The sequence below is a fragment of the Sceloporus occidentalis genome, unplaced genomic scaffold (assembly GCF_023333645.1).
Source record: "Sceloporus occidentalis isolate IW3139 unplaced genomic scaffold, rSceOcc1.0.p SCAF_3, whole genome shotgun sequence".
Lineage (NCBI taxonomy): Eukaryota > Metazoa > Chordata > Lepidosauria > Squamata > Phrynosomatidae > Sceloporus > Sceloporus occidentalis.
The window spans coordinates 47,620,014-47,639,038 of record NW_028316983.1 but is presented as its reverse complement, the minus strand read 5'-3'; the positions used below and the strand labels follow the sequence as shown (position 1 = coordinate 47,639,038).

At 41.6% G+C, this 19,025-nt stretch overlaps 1 protein-coding gene across 1 annotated transcript in view; it reads right to left on the bottom strand.

Moving 5' to 3' along the window:
• The window catches only part of LOC149315887 (synaptotagmin-6-like), a 197,234-nt gene extending 179,401 nt beyond the window's left edge, over window positions 1-17,833 (bottom strand). Inside the window, exon 1 of the mRNA XM_089514367.1 lies at window positions 17,272-17,833. Coding sequence (XP_089370493.1) covers window positions 17,272-17,413 — 142 coding nt within the window. The 5' untranslated portion in view covers window positions 17,414-17,833. The remainder of the gene's footprint in view (window positions 1-17,271) is intronic.
• Between the last annotated feature and the right edge of the window lie 1,192 nt (window positions 17,834-19,025).

Sequence of the window (19,025 nt, the reverse complement as noted above, 5' to 3'; positions counted from 1 at the left end):
TGGAAGCCCTTCCTGAGCTCTTTGCTTGAGGCTTAGTTTTCTGGAACTGCAGAGAGAAAAAGTAGGCTAGCATCTCAAAGAGCTCCCTGTCTTTATGAGTCCTTTAAAAATATCAACAGATACAGGAGGCTCAAGTGTATTCCAGCTTCTGCTCAGAATGGTGAGATGATTGTGTAACTCTGTAAGTTATGCATTAGTATTTTCAATGACACCAAAATCATAAGATACAGATTAAATGCTCCTAGACAAGAAAGCCAGTTGCATTCTCCCTCCCAAATCACACAATCACCAGATTGCATTGTATACAATACAGGGAGATAAAAATAGGTGACAAAAGAGCACAAACTTGATTTTGTGAGTCATCACAAACTTAGGTGTTTGGAGGCACACAAAATCATGTTTTGTGCTGCTACAGGATAGTGATGACCTATTGGCACTGTGCACTGTGAGGAAGAGTTGAGTAACTATGCAAAGGTAGACTTTCTAAAGTCATAAGGTCAAAAAGCACAAGGCAATCACTAGGTCAAAGACCATACAGTGAAAAAGAGCCATGATTTCCTTTCAGATGTAAATGATAATGGTGTGGATTCATGTGCAATTTACACCACAAATAAACAAGAAGCAGGAAACAGGTACACAGTAAAAAAGGTTTACAGTTCCAACTGGCCACTCCATCCACATAAAAGCTTGGGCTTTCACACACTTAATTGCAGGCATGAATCAGTTTTCAGTACAAAAATATGGGTCCTGAACAAACATTGCACACCTTTTCTTATTATGTAAGGATAAAAGAAGGGCTTACTCTCAGAGCTAAAATGCATATTATACACAAGCAGAAGTAGCATGACAGACCATTATTTGTCATAAAAAGGAGAATGTGATCAACAGAGAGGATATGCTGTGGTGGGTTAGGGCTACCATGCCTGTAGGAATGGTAAATCCTACAGTAGAGTACAATATGCAAGAAACTGAATCATAACCCAAAAACCTAGATAGCTCATTTATAATTTAGACTAAAGCTTAGAATTAATTCAGTGCCCCACTGACTAAAATGGTGAAGGGTCTGGAAACCATGCCCTATGAGGAAAGACTTAGGGAGCTAGGGTTGTTTAGCCTGGAGAAGAGAAGGTTAAGAGGTGATATGATAGCTCTGTTTAAATACTTTAAATGAAGGGATGTCACATTGAGGAGGGAGCAAGATTGTTTTCTCTGCTCCAGAGACTAGGACCTGGAGCAATGGATGCAAGCTCCAGGAAAAGAGATTCCACCTCAAGATTAGGAGGAACTTCCTGACAGTAAGTGTTGGAGTGTAGTGGAGTCTCCTTCCTTAGAGGTTATTAAACAGAGGCTGGATGGCCTCTGTCAGGGATGCTTTGATTGAAATTTCCTGCATGTCAGGGGGTTGGACTGGATGGCCCTTGTGGTCTCTTCCAACTCTATGATTCTATGATTCTATGACATGGAAGCCTCTAACTGCTGCTGAAGAGACTTACAGGGGTATGGAGAACACAGGACCAGTGATGCATTTGGAAGGGCAAACACACATTTGAAATTGGTGAGTAAAAATCTGAGAAAGGGGTTTTGGAGCATAATTATAAAGTAAAGTATATTCTTCCCACTTTATTATTATTTATTGTAATTCTTCCCCAGATGCATTAAAAAATGGCCATTAGTTGCCAGATGAAAGGACACTGGCTGATGTCCTAGAAATGGTTATACTTCTTCAGGTTTCTAGCAAGTAAGACAAGGAGCACTGGAAAGGAGCATGGTTTTGATCGTTTGTTTGTTTGTTTGTTTACAAGGTGATTTTAAAGGCTTGGTACTTTTTCCACCTGCTTCCAGCTAGCACCAGGACTTTCTATCTGATGCTTGTATGTGTATTGCCCTAGTAAGGCATCTATGCACCAAAAAGCTGAGAGTTAAGAGAGACTGGGGAAACAAAGCGCTAGATAGAGGGACTGTGCCAACCCGGCATATTTCAGCTTTACTCTCTAAGCTTTAGGAGAAGCACTTCAGACTTTCAGAATGACAGAAAAATCTTTTTTAAAACTTGGAAAAGAAGAGACAGGGATGTGGGAAGTGGCCGTCTGAGCAATCCCAGAGGGGCACACTGGATGCTTGATCCATGGAACCTGATTCAGTCCTGGTACCTTAGGTTCCCCACCTTGGCCTTACAGCTATACAGGTATTGAAAAAGTGTCCCCAAACCTTGCTGTAGACAGGGAAAGACTCTAAGCAAAATACAGCAATTTCAGTAGTACTATGTTAAAGATTGTTTTATCAATACACACAAATAGCAGTATAATCATTTTTGGTGGTGTCATCTACCCAATCAGATCATTTGGGGAGGATTTTATTTACCTGATTTCCTTTCCAATTTATTAAGGCATACTAGGTGTGGAATAGACTCTGCTGGTGGTTTCCTTCCCAGAGTTTTTCCCCCTTATGTGGGGCTCACTGGCAACTGCCCTGCTATCCAAGATGTCTTGCTCCTTCTCCTGAGTTTGTTAGTATAATTGTGTTTCTCTTCTGCCAGCACTCCACAGCTGCTATCAGTTACATCTCAATCAGTTACAGTCCACTATCTGCAAAAACCTAATGGGACCAGTTTTCCAATGTACCATGACTAGAGCACTCTACTATTTTACATGTGGACTTACAGGTTGTTTCCAGACCTTGTTTCTCCTCCAGTAGTCTCAAATTTCTTGTGACTTGTGATTTCTTTTAGCATTTCAACTGTTTCCAGGTCTGGGACCATAGCAAAGAGTCTCTCAGAGACAGCAATGTCTTAATTCTGCATTTCTTCAGACTTTGGGCTAAGCTGACAATTTTTTGTGAGGATATATTGTGAAGATCTAATAGAGCTAGGTATATATTCCCTGCAATCATATTCGTCTTCAACCTTTTGTTACTTTATTGCTGATTTTGCTGCCAATTCATCTTTTTTGTTGCTCTCTTCTAAAAACAGAATAAGAACAAAACAAGAAAACAGATACGTTTATTGCACACCATTTCCAGACTGCTCTGGGCACTGGGTGGGATTGGCACAGAACGGGTGAGAACGGGCGAACCGTTCTTCAAAATTGACTGCCATAGCATGGATGGGGAATGGCTTGGGGACTCCCAGCAGCATTGGCGGTGTTCTCCTGTATGGTAACTGTTGGGGTTACCATACACCCCAACAGTAACACCCGTTCTTGCCCATTCCATGCCGATCCCATCCTGTGCCCAGAACGGTCTGGAAATGGCATGCGATAAACTTCAGAATATCACGTATCCTGTGCTTTGCAAAAGGGACCTGCCAAACTTTCTGATCAGTGATTGTCTGAGTGTTCTCAAGTTAATCTATCTCCCCAAAACTGGGTAATAGCCTACTGTGACCATATAGCTCCTGTCACTGATGCTGAAAAGTCCACTTCGACTTTCTTCTAGGGCCTGGAGGCATGTCATTAGAGTTCCACATCTCCTTTTCCTGTAGTTGCTGTATTTTTTCCTACCTCACACTGCTCCATGAATGTTCTTAAGCAGGCAATCACATCTGGCCAAAATATACACTCCTGTGCTCATTTTAGGCATGCCCAGTGGTCACACATGAAACTGTTTCACAATGCCTTGCATCAGAGCTTTTGGAAGCACTGCCCCTTCTCCCTTAAACAAAATTCCATTCCACATACATAATTCATCGCTCTATTGGAGCAGTATCTGGTGATACTTTTGCCTGATACGGTGGCCAGCCTTCTAAGATGCCTTTTTAAACTGCTTGTAGCACATCACTGTGTGATACACTCTGTTGCATTGCTTCGAGACAGCTTTTAGAGATGGAAAGGTCTTGTTTCATATTAATGGACTCTTGGTTACAGATCCATCTGTGAGCAAAACCAGAAGATATTCTCTTTTAGTGTTTCAGTCACCCATTTACTAGCAAAAGGTATGGGCTGATGATTTAGCATCAATACTGCTCTTTCTAAAGCACCACACTGCAATATCAGTTCCACAGTGGGTTGCAGTATTTTAATGTTTGAGCTTGGCTGACAGGTTTATTAATTCTTTGTGATACTGTCTTTGAAATCTGTTTCCTTTTCCAAGCTTCATCACTGCAGCCCGAGTGGTTCTTAAGCACCTAAAACACTAACTTTGGACAAATAGTTGACCATAAGTTGGACTCCTTTGATATGCTGTGGCTTGGAAATCTCCATAGCTGTTATACTAGTCTCTAAGTCGCAGTCAATTTTCAGGTCAGCAAGTGCCCTATATACTGTGATTCTTCTCTTGTCGGTTGTCTTTTGTCAGCATTAAGTTTAATGTTCCTTTCCCAGCATCTTTGGAGGAATTGCTATAGTTAACTGTCATGGTCCCTAATTGTCCTCTTTCTATCATCTCCTTTATGACTAAAATATCATCACCAGTTCTAGCACTTCAATCACTTTCCACTGGAAAGCTACAGGAATAGGACTTATCCCTAATGGCATCCTTAGACAGCAATATTTACCAAACCATGAGCTGAAACTTGCTAACTCATCTAGCTCCACATACCAAAATCCATTCTTGTCATTCCAAACTGTAAATAGCTTTACATGGTGGTAGCTTCTCAGACCAGTGGCACCCTTAGATTTGGTGTCACCCAGTGCGGTCACTCATGGGGGGTGCAGGACTTATGGGGCTGGGACTTCTGGCACACAACTTTTGGCACATGAGGGAACATGTGCATGTGGCTGGAAATACCTCACACACCCTCAGGGAACAGCCACAGCGCCTGAGGTGCCTCCATGAGGGGCCTGGGTGACCCAAAAAGGCCCTGCACAGTGCCAGAGAGCCAGCCTGGTGTCACCCCACTTTAGGGGTGTCAGCCGGTGTGGTCTGCACCTCCTGTATCACCACCACCACCCCAGTGACATTACTGTCTCAGAGGACTCTGTTTAGGATAAATATTTATGTGCAGAAAAATTATGCAATTGAGAATTTATATGTGTGCAAAATTCACACATTTTTTACACAGAAAACAATTTTCTGCACAGGCAACAGCATTTTCTGCAGAGAAAATTGTATTTCTCCACACCATTATGTTCTGTGCAGAAAGTGCTGTTTTCTGTGCAGAAAAATAATCCATGTATGAATTTTGAACAAAATAACCATGCAAACTGCAAAGGTCAATCCATGATTCTTCATGGATTTTCATCAACCCATGATTCTACTCATTTGGGTTTCCTAACCATTTTTGACTAGTATCGAATTTTCTTTCCATTCAAATTCTTTATTTGTGATTGATGTGATTATTTTCAATCTTTGTTTATCCACCTCTGGTGCTCTTGTAATTTAATGACATTTTTCTAGGTGAGATCTATTTCTCTTAGCAGTCCCTACATCAAGGCAACACTCTATGTGCTACCACAACCCTATACCTGATTAGGGACTCTTTTATATCCCAACATTACTTGCAGATGTCAAAGGGTGTATCCACACTGCAGGAATAAAGCACTTTGATACCTCTTTAACTGTTATTACTCAATTCTATGGAATTCTAGGATTTGTAGTTTTGTGAATATTCTGCCTTCCTGGAGAATTTTGGTGCCCCCCCCCCCCCCCCATACTACAAATCTCAGAATTACACAGCACTGAGCCAGGATGTCAAAGTGATGCCAAACGTTCTTAGAGCTGTGATACAAGCATACATTTCTTTGTCTTCCTCCTGGATTTGGGTGAAAATAGCTCTATTTGGAGTCACAGCAATTTAGACCAAGTTTAGGTTAACAGTTAACCAAGTTTAGGTTTACACAGTCCTCTGGAATCAGTGTTGCACTTATTTCTTTACCTGTATTTCTCATTTGGCAATAAATCAGTGTTTTCTTCATTTTCTCCTCTTCATCAGCCATAGTTAGATCTGTATACAGAATGAATTCTTGTTTCTACTGTTTCCATGGTGTGTGCCAGGCATTTTATGTGTGGAAATCCAATTGGGGGGCTTGAGGCATCCATTCCACAATCCTTTTTGTTTTTGTTTTTTTAAATCACTGCTATAGTCATTACACGTTTTCACTACTTGTCTTCCTCACAGTCATTCTCCTGCCACCATGTTTCATGTTTCAGTGTTGGTACAATTCAGGAATAACTCTCACCTGAATATAAACATTGTACTGTATTTAACATAAACTCCTACAAAACAGCTACCAGGCTTATTGTCTTCTATTTGCATTACTCACATGCTGGCAATGACTTTTCCTTCACAATTTTTTATCCTTCTTGAAACTCTATCTCTCTGCTACTGTCAGATTTACTTTCTAGGCCTGTATATATTTCCCTAATTTTTAGGAAATGTGGGGCTATAATACTCCATTCAGCTCCATTCTATTCATGTCATGGGAGTACCTAAAGAACACTTTGAAGAATCTGTTCTTAAATTACTTACCTGTTTATTAGCCATTGTACATGTATGTTAATACAGTAACAAACAAACAAACAAGCTTCATTTATATACCGCTTCATACCGCCTAAGCAGTATCTAAGCGGTTTACAACTGTAAGCTAATTTGCCCCCAACAATCTGGGTACTCATTTTAGTGACCTCGGAAGGATGCAAGCCTGAGTCAAGCTTGAGCCCTTTTGCTGGTCTTGAACTCGCAACCTTGTGGTTTTGAGTGAGTGGCTGCAGTACAGGCATTTAACCACAGCACCACCAGGGCTCCTTGACAGCTCACTGTGAAGAATTTGCAAAACACTTTGCAGACAAAATCACTTGGATTTGCCTCGACTTGGTTGCTGTAGTTGACACAGGTCCAGTGGATGTAATCTTGGCCCCTGCTTGTCCTGTTTTATTGGATAAGTTTCGATCTGTGCAGCCTGATGATTTGGACAGAATCCTTGGAGAAGTGAGGGCTACTATGTGCATGTTGGATCCTTGCCCTTCCTGGTTCCTGAAAGCAGCTAGAGGGAGACTGGCTGAGTGGGTAAAGGGAATGGTAAATGCTTTACTACAGAAAGGTAGATTGCCATCCTGCCTAAAGGAGGCTGTGGAAAGGCCATTACTGAAAAAACCTCCCTGGATCCCGCCATCCTGAATAACCATCATCCAGTCTCAAATATTCCATTCTCATGCAAGGTTCTGAAGCAAATGGTGTCCTCCCAGCTCCAGGGGTTTCTGGATGAAATGGATTTTCTAGATCCATTTCAATCTAGCTTCAGACCTGGCTATGGGACGGAAAGCTTTGGTCACCTTGGTGGTTGACCTCCACAGGGAACTGGACAGGAGGAGTGGTGCCTGCTGGTCCTGCTAGATCTCTCAGTGGCATCCAATACCATCGACCATGGTATCCTTCTGAGCTGCCTCTCTGGGATGGGACTTAGAGGCACTGTTATGCAGTGGTTCCAATCCTTCTTGGAAGGGCAGACTCAGAAGGTGGTGTTGGGGGACTCCTGTCTGACTCCTTGGCCGCTGGCCTGTAGAGCCCCACAGGGTTCTGTTTTGTCCCCCATGTTATTCAACATCTACATGAAACTTCTGGGAGAGTTCTTCTGGAGTTTTGGGGTGAGATGTCACCAGTATGCAGATGACACCCAACTCTATCTCTCCTTTCCATCTGACTCCAAAGAAGCTGTCTCTGAGCTAAACCAGTGTCTGCGGTCAGTAATGAACTGGATGAGGGCAAACAAATTGAAACTTAATCCAGACAAGACAGAGGTGCTCCTGGTCAGTTGTAAGGCAGATCAGGGAATAGGGACATTGCATATGCTGGATGGAGTTACACTCCTCCTGAAATCTCAGGCTCACAGCTTGGGTGTGCTCCTGGACAGTATTTTTAGCCTGGATGCTCAGGTTTCAGCAGTGGCCAGGAATGCATTTGCACAGTTAAATCCTGTGTGCCAGCTCCACCCATTCCTTGAGACATCATATCTGGCTACAGTGACACATGCCTTGATTATATTCCATTTGGACTATTGGAATGCACTCTACATGAGGCTGCCTTTGGAAACTGTTCGGAAACTTTAGCATGTACAAAATGCCGCTGCCAGAATTATGACAGGGGCCAGTTATAGGACCATATAACTCCCTTGCTGAAACAGCTTCACTGCCTACTGGTTCCTTTCCGGGCACAATTCAAAGTGCTGGTTATGACTTATAAAGCCCTAAATGGCTTAGGTCCAGATTATTTGAGAGACTGTATCTCCCCATACAAACCTGACGGAGCCCTAAGGGAAAGCTTTCTCTCGGTCCCTCCACCATCAGGCTCACCTGATAAGGACACGAGAGAGAATCTTCTCCTGCCCTCTGGAATGCCCTTCCATAAGAAGCAAGTCTCACCCTCTCCTTGCTTGCCTTTCATCAGTTTTTAATGTTTAGTCATGGGATGGGTTTTATATGGGATGGGTATTGTGATTTTATTGTGGCTTTAATGTCTGTAATTTTATATTGTATTTAGTTGATGTTTTAACTGTTTTATTGCAGTTTGTTTTTAGACCCTGTCTTGGGTCCTTTCAGGGAGAAAGGTGAGATAGAAATTAAATAAATACATGTGTGCATTACATCACACTGGACATCTACAGTACTGCCACTGTTATTGCTACTCTTACACAGAATTGCCACTTCTTTCATAGAACCTCATGTTACCATTTTTTTTTTTCATTTAAACTCAAAGATGCTGCAAAATCCCTTTGTATGCAGTTATAAACATATTCAGAACTTGGAATTATAAATTAAAGTGCAATCTTATCAAAAAAACAAAAGAAGAGTGAACAGTTTTGTTGAAAAATTATTTTAGTATTATTTTGGAATGGCAAATTTCAAAATGGTCTATAACTATGCAAAATGATTTAAAATCGATAGATAGATAGATAGATAGATAGATAGATAGATAGATAGATAGATAATTATACTAGTTGTTTACAAAAGATATATAGACACACACACACACACATTTTGTAAACAACTAGTATGATCATATTATATGGCTCTGTGGTCTCCTGTACTGATTTAATGGATTTATTTCTAAAACACAGCAGGCAATTGTAGAAGAAAGCTGTTGGCACCTGGGTGAATTTGACAGCTTCATTTGTATAGGGGCTGTGAAGGAAGAGTTTAAAGATTGTTTAGATGCTTTGACTGATCGTGCTCACCAGAGCAATAGAATAAAGTGGGACAGAAGGTGAAGCTGTCCAATGTACTCTATAGAGAACAAAACTAGTTAGTGAGGAAGACTGTTCACTTAGGAGTTTATTGCACAGCCATTTTTGCCCGATCCGTGCACAGGATAGGATTGGGACTGAATGGGGGGGGGGATGGGTGTTATCGCATACAAAAATGTAGTCTTTGTCACAGAGCAACCACAAGCCACACCCCAGCCATGCTTAGCCTTCCCACAAAATTGTCCCACAAAATCTGCCAGCTAAGCAGGACTGGGGGGTGGCTTGTGGTCGCCCTGTGACAAAGTCCACATTTTTGTATGCAATAATACCTGTTTTTCCCCATTCAGTCCTGATCCTGCCCCATGTCTGGATCGGGCAAAAATGGCTGTGAAATAAGCTCCTAAGACTCTGGTAAAGAGGCTGTGGTTGTTTCTTCTTAGTACAGCTGAGGCACTGCTTATGCACAATTAGCTAAAGCGGGAAATAAAATGGAGATTGTGCATGGCACTTAATATAATGATATTTTAGGCACCAAGGCCTTGTAGCCAGTTTTTAGTAATGTTTTCTTACAAGTAAGTCCTTCTGAATAAGCTGCTCTTCTGATGCCAATTAATTTAAATTAATTTTTAAATTTCATTTCAATGCCACCTTTCTCCCAGAAAGAAATCCATCTTACTTGTTGAAACCCAACTTCTCTTACTGTTTTACCTGCATTAAACGTTTAATGCAAATAATTTTCTTTCTCTTACAACAGGGTTGGACAGCTTGTGGTCTTCAAATGTTTTTGGACTTCATTTGCCTATGAAGATGAAGGCTAATGGCATACCCTCCAGCTATCCAGCTTTGGCAGGGACAATCCTGATTAATCCAGTCATCCCACTTTTTTCTGCAGCTTTTAAAAACTACTGGTTTTCTCTCCAGTTCTCCCTTTCACCTTTTGCTCCCAGGTTGCTTTAGTTACTGCAAACCAAGTTCAAAGTGCAGAAGTACTTTAATACATCAAGGGTAAAGGAGAGGGCAGAATCTTGCTCTTCCCAAGAGGCCAAGGCAAAAGCACACTTCTGCAGCCTCTCCTAGCTTGTGTGTTCTTTCTCATTTATAACCTCTGCCATGCTGGCTATATTCTAATGATGCCCAGCCATACATTTTGGACTTTTCATCTGTGAAACACTGGAAGGTGTATGATGTGAGATACAGTAAAATAACACCTGGAGGACCACAAGTTACCCACTTCCATTTTACAGAAAATTACTCTTATGTTTCTATAAAAATGAAACAAAGTAATAATGCAAGCAAATTCTAGGCAGCATTAATAGAAGTATAGTGTCTAGCTCAAGAGAAGTAATAGTGCCACTCTATTCTGCATTAGTCAGGCCTCACCTGGAATACTGTGTTCAATTCTGGGCACCACAAGGATGTGGACCAGCTGGAGCATGTCCAAAGAAGGGCAACCAAAATGGTGAAAGGTCTGGAAAGCATACCCTATGACAGAGACTTAGGAGCTGGGTATGTTTAGCCTGCAGAAGAGAAGGTTAATAAGTTATATGATAACCTGTTTAAGCATTTGAGGGGGTGTCATATCGAGGATGGAGCAAGCTTGTTTTCTGCTGCTGAGAATAGGACATGGAACAATGGATGCAAGATACAGGAAAATAGATTCCACCTCAACATTAGGAGAAATTTCTTGACAGTAAGAGGTTTGACAGTGGAATACACTTCCTCATAGTGTGCTGGAGTCTCCTTTTTTGGAGGTCTCTAAACAGAGACTGGATGGCCATCTCTTTGGGGTGCTTTGATTATGAGTTCCTGCATAGCAGGGGGTTGAACTGGATGGCCCTTGTGGTCTCTTTTAATTCTATACTTCTATGAACGTCCCCATACCTATGGTGAACGGAAGTGCCTAATGATACTTCATAACAATATCATGTGGATTCTGTGTAAAATGTGAACAGATGAAGGCTGCTCTTGGAAAGGAAGCAGAGCTAGTTGTAGAAACAACCCACAGGCTTGCATACAATATTCTGGCCCAGTGGTAACACCAGGCTTGGGGACACCCAGTTTGGAGAAAGATGCTGGGGGGGGGGGGGGCAGCGGCCTGTCCCAGCCTCCCCTTCTGCTGCCTTGCTCTGCACAACTGAGGCAATTTGACGTGGGTTTAATCATCATGGTTCCATCCTGAAGTATTCTGGGATTTGAAGTATGTTCAGTTAAAGTGGTATCAAACTGCTGTTAACTGTGGCATGTGGACATACTCGCTAATTATGCAGATCATTACTGCTTTAAAGTCAGCACTCTGTAATGGCTAGAAGGTATGAGAATCCTCCTCATGTGAAAGCACAGAAAAATTGGAACTCAGATATTATGGAGAGGTATTTCTTGAATAGGTAACACTAATACATGTACAAATGGTGAAAAAGGCTGGCATACAATATTCTGGGCCAGTGGTAACACCAGGCTTGGGGACACCCAATTCGGGGAACAAGCTGGTGGGGGACAGCGGCCTGCCCGAGCCTCCCGTTCTGCTGCCTTGCTCACCTGCCACTTTTGCCACCACCTTAACTCCCTCCCCAGGAAGAGTGCCAGACTGGCAATGAAGCCATGAGGGGCACACTCACCCCTTTACCACCCTCATTGCTGCCTTGGCTCTCTCCATGGCAAAAGAGCCAGGGTGATGGCAAAGTCAATAGTGATGCACTTGCACCTTCAGAACAGCAGAAGGTGGACCTCACTGGGTGTCACCACTCTTCTGGTGTGTCACCTGATGTGGGCCACACACCCTACACCTGCCCAATGACACCACTATTCTGGGCCACAGTTCAATTTCAAGAGCCAGGCCATCACATTCTGCAGTAGCGATATACAATTCATATTCATTCAGTTTTATCTGTTTGTGCTTCTGTGGCAGAATTCAAAATGGCATTGATAGGAGGATCTGTACTAATCTCCCACAGAGGCATGACCAGACAGAGATGTCTTTCATTCCATCAGATTTGGTTTAAATTGGCTTTTGATCCATTGTCATCCCCATTATCTCTCTAATATAATTAGAATTGGGTCAGTGGGCATCTCTACTGCAAAGGTGTGGGGGTACAGATACCACAATCTCTGCACTCCCTAGAAGAGGCTTATAGTCCCCCGTAGGCAGAATGCAGCCTAGCCTTCTTGAAATCTGCAACTCAAAAGAGTTTGTTCTCACATCCATTATATAAAGCTTAGAAATGACCATTCTTTTAAAACAAATAACACTTAAATGAAGCTCTTTGCGTTAGGGCTGATTGCTTAAGGACTACTCAGTGGTTTTTACATAGAAACACTCGGGGCTGTCTTTTGCACTGTGAGACCACTGGTCTATCTAGCTCTTTATTTTCAGCTCTAATTGGCAGCAGTTCTACAGGGTTTAAGGCACGATTTTTTCCTAGTCCTACCTGAAGATCCCTAATATTCCCTGGTGGAACCCCATCTACTAACCAGGCCTGGCTTTTTTAGTTTCTGAAATCAGATGAGATTGGGTGTATACAGGATGGTGGCCATTTTGGTGGGTCTGAAAGGATGGAGCCTAACAGTTTGGAGAAGAATTGTGGTAGCTGCTGACAGAGAATCTAAGAAAAGCATGGAGAACCCCCAGTCCGCCAAGACCACAGATGTTCATTCCCAATACAGAGTTTGTTCCCAAGCATCTGTTGTGTTTTACATGCTTTTGAACAGTTTTGTTTTTAAAAAATCAATACTGTCTAAACAGACAATTTATTTCATTTTTAAATTATTTTTCTTTTTGCCAATACAATTGATTTTAGCTATACTCTTAATCTATGTTGCAAGCCATTTTAGGTCCTGCATTTGGAGAATGTCAGGTAATTCATTTACTAATTAAGCAAGTGAGCAAGGAGCAGGTCTTGACTACCAACAGTCTGAAAGTGTCATGGCTGGTGAAATGTTAGTTCTCCTCTCTCCCCAGCCCTTGTGCAATGGGCAACACACAAATATGTACACTTATTCTGTACATATTTCATGGCTCCATGCACTTGAAACATTGTTATGAATAAAACATCCCAAGGAAAAGGAACTTGGGAACATGATGGGAGTTGTAGCTCTTCACCTCTGGCTCGAACTCACCACCTTGTTACGCACCGGCGCTGACCAGTTTTGGCCAGTGGTTAAAGCTTTGCTCTAAAGCAGCAGAGTTACAGAGAATAGGCTGAAGACCCTGACAAACTCTCCAAGCCTTCTCACTCTTGCTTCCACAGAAGTCTTCACACTTCTTCAGGATCCAGCTGGCTCTTGTATCTTCACTCAAGACACCAGACAACTCAGTAGTCTTATATAAAAGATCTACTTTATTCTACAATATACAGCTCCAAAACTATCCAACACAACAATACTCCTCACTCCTACTATCCACTGCTACTACCCAACTACTACCCACAAAATACATTAGGAATCATAGCCATTATTATAGTCCTTGGATCATACCACCCACTCTTGTCAGTTTCCACCCAGTGGGCGTGTACATCCATTCTCATTGGTTCTCTTGTTTCTACCCAGAATTAATGATTTCATCATTTTAGCCTTGACCACTTAACAATTTTCAGGTGTTTTCAATTATCCACTTTACATTTCTGTCCTTGGCATTCAGGACTTGTTAATTGCATTACCATTCTACACCTGTGTGGCTCTTAATTGCTTCTGCTGAGTCACTCTGACTCTCACATACATGTTTTATTTCAATCACTGTATATCCCATGTTGCTTTTTCCTTAACAGTTTCAAAGGCAGCTGGCCTTCCTACTGAGTTCACAGATGCCAAAAAAACTATATACCTATAACTCTTGTTCCTGAGCTACTGCTATTTCAGCAGCTTAGGCACCAGGCAGATATGGTATTCTCACAACAAGGCCATGACTAGTCATAATAACTATCACTTCCAGGGGTCAGCTGGAGGGAGAAAGACATAGAATTTATTTGTACATGAGGTTGGGTTGAAGTCTGCAGGGTTACAGAGATGGAAGAGGTCCCACCAGCAGGATTTTTGAATTGAATTCAGAAAATATAAGCTATTTGCTGAGCTCATATTTTGTTCTCATAGGGAAGTCTTGGAAGTAAGTAAGATGTACACATTTCCATATTATTTATTCTTCACATATTTACCTTTCTCTCATTCGTGCTCAGATTATACAATGCTACTTCCAGTTCTTTTCATGGCAGACATGGCATCTTTTTTAACATAGACCAGCTTATTTGCAGACACTGCAATATTCAAGTATACAAGACTTCAGAGCTCATTTGTATTCTACAAAGCAGGAGTGGACTAGTGATGGGGAAACTTCTCTCAACTCCGTTTGATATTATTAGAGATATCAGGAAGCCTGGGAAATGTCTCTAGGACACACAGCGTCCATAACACAGGTAAAGGAGCCCTGGAGAGCAGGAGCCATGTCACAGGCTTCCTGCTGTCTGAGACACTGCTGAGTTTGGATTGAAGGTACGAGGTGGTAAAAGAGGTGCTTCAGCCTTAGAGCTATTGGCTAAAGGACAATTAATACAACTTACAGATAAAATAAATAAACACGTAACTTTCATAGAGAATAGCACTTGGTTTGTAATTTTCCAAGCTATATTAAGCAGGGCAAATTGATATTCCAGTGTAGGTAATTATGATTCATCACTAGCAAATCACACATGGAGCATTTGGCAGGTAGCTTATCTAAATTAGGACATTGTTTGCACTATGCTGGGAACAGCAGATTGACTGCTTGCTCTAAGGAAATAGAATAGCTACATTCAGCACAAGCCTCAGTAATCAGGTTATTCCTGCTGAAATCACAGCAGCCATCCTGATAGCCAGCAGTTCTGTGCTGATACAGAGCAATCAGTGAGAAGATGGGTTTAGGTGAGCATGTCTGAAATATGAAGTTTGTGAACTTTCCTCAAAACCTTTCTTTTTATTTAAGGAACTGCTTCAGAGAAAACTTTTAAACATTAATTTGTTTTCAAAATTTACCTAGCTATGTACCACAACACATTCTGATTCTTCATGAGTAGGATTTATTTTGCATCAAGGCTGTGACTCAGAAGCCATTCCGAATGCTGATGTTCACTTCTATTATTACTCTACACATTCCAGAGAAAACAAAGCCAGTTTCATACCAGCAGACTCCAAATCCTTCATGATTGACTCAAAAGCCACAGGTAGCTCTACACGGGGTTTTCAGTCTGTAACAGACATGAAACCCACTCTCCTTCTCTCTCTATTTAATTTACACTCATTGGATTACAGGGACTCAGATTGTTGTCCAAACATAGAAGTTTTCTGTTGACACATGATAAGAAATACTACAATAAACCATAAAGCAATAGGAAGATATCCTTTTTGCTTTATTGGTGAAAGTCAGGCCTCTGATAGTTGCAAGGCAAATCTTTCTTAAGGGCACTGTAAAGACAGTTTCAGTAACTGAACTCTCATTCAGACCATGTTCAAATTCTATGAGAACGTATATATTTCCACAGCCTTGTATGTGGAGATGGCACAGAATTTTCCCTGATCCTCTGACTAGGTATGATTGCCATATTAAATATAGATATTATCACTGTATAAAATTTGCAGTGTAACTGACAGTCCATTGTGTTGGGAACATAAAATAAGCCCTACTGGATGCAAGTTGCTGGATCAGGCCTTATTGTTTTTCCAGAAGTGGATGGGCAATAACCTTTGGGAAAACTCACAAACATGATATGCCATCAGGGTAACAGCCTGCTGCCTCCAGCATCCCAGTAATAAGGAATATTTCATCTCCATTACCTGTCAGTAAAGCCATTAATGGCATGCTCATCTATGTAATCTACTATAGGGTCTGGAGTGAGCTGTTAAACAGTTTTCTGTACCTTGGGAAGAATAATAACCAGACAAAAAATGACACTACAATTTGGCACAGAGTTTTTACTGACTAGCTTTGGAGTTTATCAGACAAGGGAAATTGGAAGTATAATCCAATGGCAATCTGAACGCAATCATGGGGTTTAATGTTATTGCATGATAATCCACTACATACAAATTCGGGCAATGGGAAATCAGTCCAAACGCAATCATGGGGTTTCACCTTATTGTGTGATAGACTGCCACACACAAATTTGGGCAATGGCATGCTATTTTCAGGCAGTGTGAAGCCAGTTTGAACGCAATGCGCATTCATGTAAATGCGCTAAACTAGCGACTTTAAGTGAATGCGTTCTGGCCTCACTTTTTTTTCATTCGAATTAAAGAAAAATTCCTTCCATTTGATAAATTCCTTTGAAAAGTCATGCTCAGTCCCAGCATCTCAGCTAAAACTGTGGTACTGTATTTACAGTTAGCAAGAAACTGCATTCATTTCTTCCATGGCAGCAATGCTCAGTTAATTGTAAACTATACTTTTTGCTTATTTACATTATCCACAGTAGGCAAAATCTAGCCCCCCCCCCTCTCTCTCTCTCTCTCTCTCACACACACACACACACACACAAACACACAGACTGACAGGGAGAGGGAGGGAGGGAGAGAGGGAGGGGATGCTGGATTCTTGATGAAAGCCTGAGAATCCACATACTCAAAAGTACACACTGATCAGGTCTTGATTTTGTCATATTTGCACATCTAAAACCTCCCTAAGATTAACTGATTCTCTTCTTTCACTTTTTAAATACAGAGGAAGTGTTTCTACTATTATCCTCCTCCCCCCTACAATTATTTTGAAGAAAAATTTGCATTTGATCAGGAACTGAAGCTTGCCAGAAAGAAAGAAAGAAAGAAAGAAAGAAAGAAAGAAAGAAGTAGGCAAGTTTGTTGGGGCACAGTTTTTGTAGAAACAGATAAGAAAAATCTCAAACTTCAGTATCAGAAAGAGCACTCCCCCACCCAAGGTTTTGATCTCTGCCCACATCATATACTCTCCCTTTTCACATCTGTCATTGCTTGCCTTCCTTACAGAACTAGCAGCTTTCAACAGGTTTCACTAAACAACAGGCATCTGCAAGGGGTAAAATGAGATGAAGGCAAATGCCTAGAACCAAGTGACAAAACAGGAGAGCTGAATAAGTTGGAAGGAGATGGAACAGATCTTTTCTCCCACCATATCATAAGCCAAGTAATAGGAAATCCCTCCCCTGCAGAACAAGGGGCACTGTACCTGGTTCAGGGCCACTCAGGTTTGGAAAGCTGAACTGCTTGCAGGTGTCCGAATCCAATTGGGGCAGGCGCTTCTTGAGGCATAGGTCAGTGACAATCTGAGCTGCTGTCTGACAATGGTTTTCCTCCTTTGTGGTGCTCATTTCCCAAACTGCATCTCCCTTTGCCTCCTATCTGGATAACTAAGAAAGATCAAAGTGGAATGACAGGAGCACACTAACAATGTCACAAAATCCAGGACTCCATTAGTTTCTGAGTGTCATCCAGGTGCCTCTCAGTCCTGAAGGCCACTCCTGAGAGATGCAGGCTGAGGTCTGGGCTGAGTCCATACCACCTTGAAGCCACTTTCAACAAACCACTGCTTGTTGCCGGTACCTTCTGATTGTCTTGTTGCATCCAATATCAGAGAGCTGTATTTACTGCCAAGATGTGTGCTGCACAAGATTCCTCCTCCCCAATTCACTTTGACTCCCTCCTTGCATAGTTTTCAATGCCAAATTTCAGAAAATATTTTTAACCTCTTCATTGCTCTGCCTTCCCTTGCAGGTGCTGGTGAAAGAGACATCCCCAGCCACTTGTACAAAGAAGTGATGCTCTCCCTAGAGCTCATGCAAGGTGGGGGGGGGGGAGTGAGAGCATTGAAATCTCCCAGCGCAGCAAAACAGCTTGTCACAACACAGAGCTGAAGCTGAGCAACACCATTGGTTACTACACATGCTGTTTCCAGCACAAGGGAGGGAACAGGTTTTATTTATTGGCTTATCCCAGCCCTAACATGCTAAACTGCAGATTGCTAATAGGGCGCCAGCCCTGTTTTGTGTTCAGTAATTAGATCATTGTTTTAATTTACAGTACCACTTCTGGTTCCCACTGCCAGATCAGGCTGTGCAACCAATCCGCAAGTAGAAAAAGCGCCAATTGTCAGGCATGAGCAATGATCGCATAATGGGCAATTAAAACAATACTCAGTAGAAATGAACTCTGGAGTGGAATAGAGGAGGAGGAAGAAGAAACAAATTTAACAAGCAGTGTAAGAGATGATAAGGGGGCTGCAGCCCTGTTCTCATGGATCATAAGAAAGTGGGTGTCTGGCACAATGCCACTGCGCATATAGTGTCAGGTAATTAATTACCTGTTAACATAACATTGTGGAATCATGGAGATTCAGTGTAAAATAATAGCCTGTTCTAATTCCATGGAGGTAGAACTTGCATATCATTGTTGCCTGAGAAGAGCCATAAATAGATTAAGAAAGTTTGAAAGTTTCATAAATAGATGAGAAAAGTAGTATTTCATTTGCTTAGAGGACAGAGAGAAAGGAGAGGAGATAGAAAGAGGTTGTGTGTAAATTTTTGAAAGGAGAGAACATAACAGAACCTTATAAACATATGCATGGAATGGAGCAACCAGGCATTCTGCTATTTTCTACTCTTAGCATTAATTTCAGAATTCCACATCCACTGTAACTTCATTGTTAATTTATACTGTTTCTGTGAAAGTCTGTGATATAACTCCTCCCCACTCTTGCTTTCCCCTTCATATATAGTTAGTTGGAATAAGAATAAATTGTAGGACAAATATGATAGTGATTATCCCATACTTCCATCTTAATTTTTGCAGGCTCTTGCTCATTTTCCCTTTCTCAAAATCTACATGTAAAAGGACATGGCTGAAATGTACTAGTGTTATTGTCCTCAGGTACATTTGCTTACAGGATCCTACATCTCCTAACCTCATCTCAAAAAGGATATTATA